The sequence below is a fragment of the Kryptolebias marmoratus genome, linkage group LG22 (genome assembly GCF_001649575.2).
Source record: "Kryptolebias marmoratus isolate JLee-2015 linkage group LG22, ASM164957v2, whole genome shotgun sequence".
In the NCBI taxonomy this organism is placed as follows: domain Eukaryota; kingdom Metazoa; phylum Chordata; class Actinopteri; order Cyprinodontiformes; family Rivulidae; genus Kryptolebias; species Kryptolebias marmoratus.
In genome coordinates this window covers 6,958,857-6,970,227 of record NC_051451.1, presented here as the reverse complement: position 1 = coordinate 6,970,227, position 11,371 = coordinate 6,958,857, and the positions used below count along the sequence as shown (strand labels likewise).

General features: G+C 37.6%; 1 protein-coding gene across 1 annotated transcript; it reads right to left on the bottom strand.

Moving 5' to 3' along the window:
* Positions 1 to 8,022: 8,022 nt before the first annotated feature.
* On the bottom strand, positions 8,023 to 11,264 carry rps27a (ribosomal protein S27a). Its single transcript, XM_017433688.3, has 6 exons — positions 11,179 to 11,264; positions 11,005 to 11,069; positions 10,628 to 10,682; positions 9,266 to 9,351; positions 8,294 to 8,425; positions 8,023 to 8,210 (listed from the first exon to the last, which is right to left on the bottom strand). Exons 2-6 carry the CDS (start codon positions 11,050 to 11,052, stop codon positions 8,061 to 8,063), a joined length of 471 nt encoding a protein of 156 aa, XP_017289177.1. The 5' UTR covers positions 11,053 to 11,069; positions 11,179 to 11,264; the 3' UTR covers positions 8,023 to 8,060.
* Between the last annotated feature and the right edge of the window lie 107 nt (positions 11,265 to 11,371).

Genomic DNA, 11,371 nt, shown 5'->3' with positions numbered 1-11,371 from the left:
AATGTGTGAATGATTGTAGTGTGAAGTGCTTTGGAATCTTGGACTAGATAACGCGCTACACAAATGCAAGCCATTTACAATCCATCCATCCATCTTCTTTACCAACTTTTTCATTCTGGATCACGGGGAGCTGGTGTCTATCTCCAGCCATCATTGTGCGAGAAGTGGGGGACACCCTGGATAGGCTGAAAGTCCATCACAGGGGCACAGAGACAAATGAGACAAACAACCACTCACACCTAGGGACAATTTAGAGTTACCCATCACCCTAAAATGCATGTTTTTGGTTTGTGAGATGAAACCAGAGTACCTGTAAAAAACCCATGCATGCACTGGGAAAACATGCAACCTCCACCCAGAAAAGCCGGAAGGCGAACTTGCAACCTTCTGCTGTGAGGTGACAGAGCTAACCATTGCCCCACTGTGCTGCACCATATGGAATATATTAAACAACAACAGTGACCAAAAAGTCCAACTCCACTTTATTATTCAAATAGGCATGTTGAGATTTTCTAATCAAACATTTACTGTTTTTCATGTGAACTCTTTAATTGTATAAATATGTTAACATTAATTAAAATGTCTGTGAATCTTTGAGAAATTGGATGAAAATGATTCAGGTGATGTTGTAATTAAAGAAAAAAACTCAAAACCTAAATTTTTATTTACTTTTTTTGTAGATATGTAGTCTTTATAGCACTTTTCATAAAGCTAAATCACAAAATGCTTCTCAAAAAAGACATAAAAACAGCATAGAATAGAAAAATTGAAAAATACTTTATTGATCCCCTTTAGGAAATTGGTTTGTCACAGCAGCAGACACATTCAAAATTAAAGTCTTACAAACAACTCTCATAAACAGAGGTGGTGCAATGATGGCAGGGTACAGATAATTTACATTTATACTGTAGTACTGTGCATTAATGGTGGAATATACTGTACATAACATGTTTACAGTAATTGTGTGTAGAATCACCTACACCTACCTTGCCAAGTTTTTTAAGTTGAAAACTGGCTGGCAGTGTTTGTTGTACAGACAGATAACGTTCCTTTACAATGAGTTTACAGTAAAGTTCAGCTCTTGAAGTGAATAATTTTAACTAGATGAGTAGTGACAGATTTGCTGTTTTTAAAAAAACAAATATGGAAATTAACAGACACACAAAAGACCCCCACCCCCTCCAATTATAGGGCTGTAAATCCTCCCATCAGGGAGAATTGACATGTCTCGCCCCCCTCTCTGTTGGACACACAGCCTGTCTCCTGCCCTTAATTCTCTCCCACTATCCAGCCCTCACAGTTTTTATTTCAGTCTGATCACTTCAGTGCTGCAGTCAGAGGACGCCTGCTCGCCTTGTTGCTTTGTCTGTATTTGTTTCTCTGAGTGCTTGTGGCCCCTGAGGCCCCTTGGCTTTAGCTGGCATTGAGATCTTTGTCCGCTCCACCATGCGATCTCTGCTGGAGAGCAGCTGGATGAAGTTCGGACCAGCTGGTCGGGACTCTTTGGACTGGTCTACTGTTGCCTCGGCTCTGCCCTCCACTGACAGACATGCTTCGGTGAGGAAATGCAGTACAATGAAATGTTATGTTATTTTTTTATTAATAATAATAAGAACTATTATCATTAATTTACTAATGTAAAATGTGTTAGACTGTAGAAAAAGCTCAACTATTCAGGTGTCTGCTGTTGAGGCTGCATTCTGAAAAAAAAAAACTGTCACCTAATTAGTTGCAAAGTTTTCAGAACAAACGCTCTTGTTTCTTAGTACATGCTACACCTTATTAATTTGTCTGACCTGAGGAGAACATATTTGAAGTAAAGAAAGATCTGCTTGTTTTTAAATGAAGAAAGTCCAGATAAGTTAAAATTGAAATGCTATTTTACTTTTTTTTTCTTTGTCAAAAACCTAAAAATAATTCTTTTTTTTTAAATATTTGATACATGAAAATTTAACTAAACTATATCTTCCATTTGGATTTAATTTGAGATAGTTGGTTGTACAGTGTTGCTTGCAACTGAAAATAATTTTCTTGCATAATTTATTGAAGCAATTTTCTATTTTTTTATAAGTTTAACAAGTGATTTACTATTAAAATAATTTTAAAGCTATATTTTAACAACATAAACATCCTACTTTATGACTCAACTTGCACAAACAAATTCAACATTTTTAAACCTTTTTTTTTACTTTGCACTCAAAAAATGATCAGTTTTAAAACTATTTAGGGATTAGAAAGGAACAAATAACTGTGTGCTCATTCTAATCCTGAGTTTTAAGGATGTAGATTAATCCCTGCAATGAGGCCTGAACAGATGTTTGACTGACAGCATCCTCTGCTGACCAGATGTTGTCTAAATCCTAAATAAAAAATCCTAAATAAAAACTTGATGTGCTAAATTTGCCTCAGTAGAGCAGGAACAGTGTTTTTTCCCCTCATATTTAGCTGTTTACGGTACATACATAATACAGAAAAATAAGGTAAAAGAAAGTGTGGGGGGTTAAAAATACATTTGTTTATGTAGATAAACAGACTCTTAAAATAATAAAACCTTATGAACTGATCTTTGTACAGATGATATCATAATGTGAATCTGACATTTAATATTTTATTTCTCTGTGACCTTAATGTTCTTGTTCAAACATAAACCTCAAACTAGAAAATGTTTGAGGAAATATCGAAAGGTGCCAATGCATCTCCTACCCAAAGTTCCAACATCCATCAACTTTATAAGGTGAAAAAAATGTTGATGTTTTCATGTCTGGACTGTAAAAGAAATGGAAAAAAACAAACAAAAGCAAAATAAATGTTAAAGCAGCTGCCTGTTGCTTACTAGGGTCACTGTGCTAACCACACACCTGTTTGTCACTCCCTGACAGCACTTTTAAGAAGGCAGGGGGACAGAAACACAGAGTAAAAAGTAAGCCTCAAACAATGAGCCACTGTGTAAAAACTAGAAGCCGTATTGAACACATATTCAAACTTTAAGTGGCAGAAGCCTCTAATTTTATGTTTACAAAGCCATTGTTAAATCTTGACTAGAGCCTGCTACAGAGAAGCCCTTGACCATGAAGTCTTCCACATGCCGTTTGGCAAACTGGTGGAGTTTTCTTCAATGGAGTCTTTCTCTTCACCACTCTCCCATAAAGCTCAAACTGGTGAACAACCCGGGCAACAGTTGTTGTAGCTCAGTCTCTCCATCTCACCTGCTGAAGCTGGAACTCCTTCAGAGAGCTCACAGGTGTCTTGGTGTTCTCTCTCTGTTCTCCTTCTTCACGGTCACTCAGTTTGTGAGGATGACTTGCTCTTTGTAGATTTATACATGTCCCATATTCCTTCCATTTCGCATTGATGGCTTTAACAGAACTCGTGGGATGTTTAGGGAATTGGAAAGCTTTCTGTATTCATTCCCTAATTTGTAGTTTTCAATAATCTTTTTTCTTAGCTGAAATAGGACATTCACTTTTCACTTTTTTTATTTACATTTTATATTTTGTTCAAACATGAAAAAATATGAAACTTGACTAGACTTGACTACAAGTGTAGAAATTTGATTTCACTTTGTCATTAAAGAGGACATTTTTGGTTGTTTATGGTGAAAAGGTCAATTTATATTGACCATAACTGATTTAAAATTCTAATGAAAGGTCAAACATCATGCACACACAAACATGCACACACACACACACACACATATTTATATATGTATAAACTGCTACCTAATTAGTTTTAGTTTTTAAAAGTTGTTTGTGTCTGATTCACAGGGTCAGAGTTCAGGAGGAGCTATCATCAGCTCTGAATCCATCACATATATCGCCATAGCAACAGCCTCTTTCATCCTCCTCTTCTTCAGTGCCCTCGGGTTTATGATCTGTAGGCGCCGGCAAGGCTTCAACCTCAACAAGCTGGACTTGGCCAACGTGATCCCCCTGGAAGACCTGCAGGACCCAGAGAAGAACTGTGAGCTGCTCTCCTCCCTTCGACGAGGCAAGGGGCAACTTCCCAGCAGCAGCTCCGAGCAGGACGTGACGGATGGCGTCTTCCTCATGGTCTACCTGCCCTCGCCCTATGAGCAGACGCTTACCAGGATTGCCAGAGCTGCCAGCACAAGCAGCTCGAAGGATTTGGAGTTGCTGCCGCCGAGTCCTGGACCGGAGACAGGAGGCAAGGAGGAAGAAAGAGGAAGGAAGATGAGCAAAGAAACAGACATAGAGGAACAAAACAATGACTGAACAGAAGGAAAATATAAACGAGAACAGAGGGCCAAATCACAAATGTTCAAGAAAATTTGTGAAGAACTCAAAGCAAAAACACGACTTATCCTAGTTCAACTGATTTAACTGACTGGGATCCAGAACTTAAAATCAGCCTCAAACTCTCTGTGTTGGATAAAAGCTTTTGAGTTTCCCTTAAAAAGTAAGTTTATACCAAGATACACAACTCTGATGGGAAAACGTTCTCAGTTTTAAGGTTTCTCTCTCTTTTACCGGCAATGCTCGGATACAAGAACTTTGACCTTCCAGTTCAAAAGACGCAGATGCAGATAAGATTACAATGTAAAAAGCAAAATGATCTGCAGCTGTTTTACACCTTTTACCGTTTTCAACTTTCCTGAAACATAACATCTAAAAATTACAAACTGTTTTTGTTTGCCTGTAAGACTGTAAAAATGTATATCTGAAATGAAAATTCTGTTTTTTTACTTTTGTTTTATATGTGTTTTATCACTTACACAGTTGTAGCATTCATAGTTGTATTTTTTCATAATAACTTCTGATTCACATGTTAAAACTGGTCAATGTTTTTCTTATATAAAACTGTATTGTGTTTATTGTACAGTAAAATGTGTTTTATGTTTTTCTGTTACCTCTAACAACAACAACTTTTAATAAATTATGTTTCATATCATCCTGTAGGCTTTTTTATGTCTTTTTTGTCCTCATGTAGTGTGGATTCAAATTAAAATGGTTGTTAGTGACAAAGTATTTGCTCAATATGAAAAATGTCACACTGGATGAAAATAAATTTATGTTTTATAGGGTTTAGCTTAATTTTCTTTTTTTTTTTCTCCCGCTGGAAATAGAAGAAACTTTTAGAAAATATTATGAAAATCTATACAAACAACCATCTTCTTCAAGCAATACTGGAAAAATAGCATTTCTTAATTCTTTGGATCTACCTACAATTGGAGTTGAGCAAAACAGGAGACTCACAGCCCCTATAAAGCATGAAGAGATATCAAGAGCTATATCGAGACTTAAGGCTAGTAAATCCCCTGGAAGCCACAGGTTTCCAGCAGAGTGGTCCAGGAGATTTAAAGAAGATCCGATACCAGTATTGTTATCATCATTCAACTATACACTTGAGGTAAGTCAGGTCCCAATTTCCTGGAGAGAGGCCGTTATCTCGGTAATCCCTAAGGAGGGGCAGACACTGAATATTCTGGCAATTATAGACCTATATCTGTACTTAACGTGGATTACAAGATATACACGTCTATAATTGCAGAACAATATGGAAAAATCATGGAGCACCTAATGGAAGAAGATCAAACAGACTTCTTTCTAGGACGTAAAATACAAGACAGCATCAGGATAACCTAACAGTTAGTCAACTCAATACAATCCCAAAAAAGTAGGGCTATCCTAGTAAACCTAGATGCTGAAAAAGCATTTGATAGCGTAAACTGAAACTTCCTGTTTGCTGTACTTGAAAGATTAATGGCAGTCTAACAAAACAAATAAAGCTCGAACAAGGTGCTCGCCAAGGATGCTGCCTCTCACCTCTTCTCTTTGCATTACACATTGAACCAGTTGCTCACTCTTGACTATACCTGTAAATAGTCATACTATGCACTTTTACACACGTTCTCTCTACAGTGGTCACAACAGTGTGTTCTTTTTTGCTGGCTTAGTCATGATGTCCTGCTACAGATGTGAACAGTTTTGTGTTTCATTAGCTTGGTTGTTCACCTTTCGCGCAACAGTACTGTTCGATTTTCATTGGCTGCTTCCTCTAGCCAATCACATCAAAGCTACAGGTAGCCACGCAGGTTAAATTACGGGCCAAGGCGACGGCTGTGAGTTTTTCACTGTTGAGTTCACACCGAGTAGCACGTAATGCCTGGGACAAAACGACTCCTCGTCATGTCGTCAGACCTCGGGGTTGGTTTCTTCACCCATTGTCTGAGTGCTGGTCTATGCAAAATGTATGACAAACACGTTGTGGCCTACACTAGCAAGGCACCAGCTGGTCCTGGGAGAGATGGCACTGTAACCAAGGCCTGTGTGGTGTCATGGTTAATGGCACAGATCAAGCTGCTTGTCAGCGATGCAGAGAATGTTCCTCTACCCTTCGTGCCGATGAGTCCACCTCCATTCTCAGAGAACCCCCCCAATCAGCACTGCAACTCACTGCAGAGCATCACATTCATACTTTGGCCATCTGTACAGATAAAAACCGGCCGGGCTGACAGAAGTGCAGCTGCCATTACACTGATGCCACCGAGCCCTCTGACCACATCCAGTAGGCAAGGCGGGTGAAGTATCTTGTCCAAGGACACAACGGCTGAGACTGACGGAGCGGGGGCTCAAACCAGCAACCCTCCAGTTATAGAATGAACCTTTACCTCCTGAGCCACTGCCGCCTTATTTAAGTCAATAGTGATCAAATATGAAAAAGTCTCAGATCTTTGAGTTTAGCTCAGGAAAATTGGGAGCAAAAACTAAAGTGTTGCGTTTATGTTTTCATTCAGTGTATTTTACAGATTTCATGTGGTCAATAGAACCCTGAAAAATGCCTGCAACTACTTTTTCATATTTTGTCATTTAATAAAAAATTAAGTTACAGGTATTTTTCTATTTTCTGTTCAGTTATTTGTTAGTTTACCAAGATCATCTTTAGCAAAGAAGAAGTGAGAGCAACTTCCCCAAAACACAAAAGTTAGCAAAACATTTTTTCATCAGTTTTAGAAAGCCATGCTTCTCATAGATTAGGCCAGCCTGAAAGACGTTGCTAAATATAACCCCTCCTTACTGAGCAACGTTCTTCTGGCCTTCATCATCCGTAGAATGAAGTTTGGAACCAGCAGGAGTCTTCCTAAACCTCTTACTGAGCTCATTAGGACCTTCAATACTGCAGAAAGTTTCTGTACTTTTTCCTGCAGATCTGTGCCTCAATACAATCCTGAGGTCTACGATTCCTTGGGCATCATGGTTTTGTTTGACATATTGTAACTATCTGACCTTATATTGACACGTGTCTTTCCAAATCATGTCCAATTTACTGATTTTACCACAGGTGGACTTTAATTAAGTTATAGAAACATCTAAAGGGCGATCATTGGAAACAGATGCGCCTCAGTTCACTTATAAGTGTTATGGTAAAAGATTTGAATGTGTTGCGTTTTTTTAACTTTTGATAAATAAGCAAAATGCTAATCTTTTTTCACTTTGTCATTATATGGGGTAATTGTGTAACAAGGTGTTTTGTAACAAGGCTGTAACAAAATGCAGGGAAAAGTGAAGCATGAATATTTTCTGGATACAGATCAGACTGAAGTCAAATCTGATGTTGGTCCTCATTTTCAATGTATACTTGAACATAAGAAACAAGCCTTTCTACATCTAAATAACTATTTTCTCTTTCACAAACATCATGAAAGCATCTTTTATTTGATTCTTCTCCAAGTTAGAACTTTTCCTACCATTTTGTTCAAAGTGTTTGTTGCTCATAAATAAAACATCTTAAACATGTTTATCATATATATCTGCAGCCTGATTCTTTAATCTTTAAGGTTTTATCAAATATTTAAACTGCCCTGATTAACTTTAAAACAGCAGGTAAATTTGAAATGTTTTAATTTATAGCACATCATGACTGTTCTTTGAACTTCTTTACATTCAACCTCAAACATAAATGTTGAAAAGTAGTTTATTTTAAATTTACTGCAGCAGAAATAAGTAATGAGAACTGAATATTTAAACATCAAGCCGCTCTGTAAATTACCACTCTGAGTCTCCGTTGGTTCAGACATTTTAACCTTTATTGTGGCCTTTCATCTACTTGTCCTCAGGTTTGTTGAAGCAGTACGTCAGGCAGCACTTCCCGCAGTAGTGGCGGTCAAAGTGGCTCGCCATGAAGACGCCGGCGCCACACTCGTCAGCAGGACACTCCCGTCTCAGACGGTGGATTTTACCGTTCTCGTCCACCTGCAGTCAGAAAAAACAGGTGGATGAGATCAAACTGGGTAAACTGAGTAAATCTGAGGAATAAGGCCTCATCCCATTCGTACCTTGTAGTATTTGAGCACAGCGAGCTTGACCTTCTTCCTCTTGTGCTTGTTCTTCTTTGGGGTGGTGTAGGACTTCTTCTTCCTCTTCTTGGCACCTCCTCGCAGCCTCAGCACCAAGTGAAGAGTTGACTCCTGAAAACAAGTAGAAACGTTACCGACTCGAGGAACAACGGTTGGAATTAATAGACGTTTTTATTTAGAACTGCAACTGTAAGGCTCCTAAATATTTCAATATATGAAACTAATTCAACCATAACGCCATTAAAATAATTACAATTTCAGTAATTTCCTGTTTTAACACCCCCATTTACCTTTTAATAAAACCAACAAACTGTTTCACATTTGTCACAATTTTCATTTAAACATTACAAAATCCCTAAAATGGTACGATTTCTCATCTGATTTCAGACCATTTCAAACCAAACATTACAGATGTTTAAAATTATTCTTACATTAAAAGTGCCATCAGCAACGTTAATATGTAAAGTTTAGGTTACAAAATGATTCAGCTGTTTTTCTTTACATTTTTAATGATGATAAATCATTTAAATATGTAGATAATCCATGAGAGAAACATTCTTTTAGTGTATTCTTGGTGAGAAATATAGATTTTTATCTTTGAAATAAAATAATGTGGAAATATTTCACAATTTTTTTTTTCTAAACCCAAAAATACAAAAATAACAATTTTCAATGTAATGGATTAAGTTTGTAAAAAGCAGCAGCACTCTGTCTGTTGGAGCTGCTTACTTCCAGAAAATAACCAAATTATGCTTCTACTTTCCTGTCAGAAATGTTTGTTTTTATCGTTTTTTCACTGAGAGTTACAACAGTATCTACAGAAAATCAAAGGCTGAGTTTAACAAGCGCAGATTTACAATAAAATCATCCCTGATTCTGCAGTGAGCTTTTATAAATTCATCTGACAGATTCCAGATTTGAAACATTAAGCCATACTCTAACAGGCCTCACCTTCTGGATGTTGTAGTCGGACAGCGTGCGTCCGTCTTCCAGCTGTTTTCCAGCAAAGATCAACCTCTGCTGATCAGGAGGGATTCCTGCAAAGGACAAAACACTGAGTCAAACAAAGCACAGCGACGTGACGAACATCAAGGGTTTCGGGTCAATCTGGTCCCTGTTATAACCCTTTAACACACAGGTCAGGAGGAATCTGTTCTGAAGTTTAATCATATCAACAAAAGTCTGACTTTTTACTGCAAAATGACTCCTGCTGCATAATGCTGAACTCCAAATTAGTCATTTTATTGAGAGAAGTCTCAACAATGCAGTCCTGTAACTTTTAGACCCAAACCTTTTTTGTTCTTTCCCTCAATATGTTCCTGTGGATTGTTATACCATTTCCAAATTATTGACAAGTTTGTTCATTTTGAAGTGGTTTCTGCATGTAAACTGTAAATAACATCTTACCTGTTGCAGATAGCTTCTTGAATGCCATTAGTTTAAGGAAAGAGTTTACATCCAACAGGATGTTTGCTACCTTTGGAATAGCCAAAACAGGTCGCTGCAGTCACAGCGGTGTGAATGCTTCTTTAATAACTTTTCACACTGAATCGTTATTTGAGCAGAAAAATGTGGACCTCCTGCAAGATGTGACCCCTGGATACCCAGTAAGTGCTGCCTGTTACTCCTGATAACTGTGCAAATAAATTATTTGTTCACACCTTTTCCACAGAAGCCCACTTCAAAACGACCAAACTATTCCTTTTACCAGAAGCTGAGTACCTAGCATGTTTAACTTTGGATTGACAGTTGACTGTGTCAGTAGGAACTTCCATAGGCCACAGGCTGAGATAAAAAATATATATTGTTTTCAGTGTTTTAAAATACCTAGAACTTATTCACAGTAACATTTTGAATCATTTAGTTGAATCAATTAAAACACCAATGATAATAGTTTGACAGACAGGAAATAAGACTTGAGCACCAACAAAGTGATTTGAACAGAGATGTTAGCTGAAAACTTCATTAGATCCTGTGTCATTTCTTTAATTAGTTCTTCTTTTTATTTGACATGGCCAATGTCCGATGATGAACTATAAATAGATGTTAATGTACCAGAATTAGCATAAATGCTCTATTTAAAGAGTCATTTTTGTTTGTTAAAGTCATAACTTTCAGATTCTGTTTATCTGCTTGAGATAACTGTTCTCTAGACCTGTCACTTATTTTATCAGTTTAACCACTAAATAAAAGGATACACTGCATTTTATATTGAAGGAGAATAGCTTCTCAGTTAACACCACATGATCACGTCTTCAGTTAATCTTTTTGAAACAAAACAACAATTTACTAACAGTTTAATAAACAAAACACCTTCTTTGTCCTGGATCTTAGCTTTGACATTTTCAATGGTATCTGAAGGCTCAACCTGTAAAACAAAAGCACAGATGAGGCGGAACATCGATGTAAACACGAAGATTTAAGCCATTATATACTGTTAGTGAGATTTTAGTGATTTCAGGCTCCACCCGCTGCTACACGTGTGGTGGTGCGAGGTGTCTGAATTAGCTAGGTAGCATCGATTTAGTCATCGACATTGAGTCTCAAAAATACAAACAAGACGTTTAATATATATTACGTTAGTAAAATAGGTGGCATATTCATAATTTGTTGTTCTAATTAAACAGTAAAATGGATAATGTTCGGGTTGGCAGCTACTAATGAAAGTAGCATCCCTCCATCACAGTTACCTCGAGGGTTATAGTCTTCCCCGTGAGGGTTTTAACAAAAATCTGCATCCTGGGGTTTAGTCCACCTGCATGGGGAGATGAGCACAAGCCTTACCTCTCCGTTCAGACTGAAAACTGTTCTTAAATGTGATTATTTTACTGTAAAATCTAATAAAAACACAGAGAAACGCTCACCACCGGCTCACTCCTAATGGCGGATCATGAGAAGAGGGCTTCCGAGGGGAGCCACGGGGTTTTCCACACACGTCTCCACGGAGTAGCTCACCGTCGAAGTGCCTGATCAAAAATATTTCAAGACGGGGGTTTCTGTGGTTTTTCCTCGATTTATGTTACACAATTTGGTTATAAAATGATATTATAGGTTAAT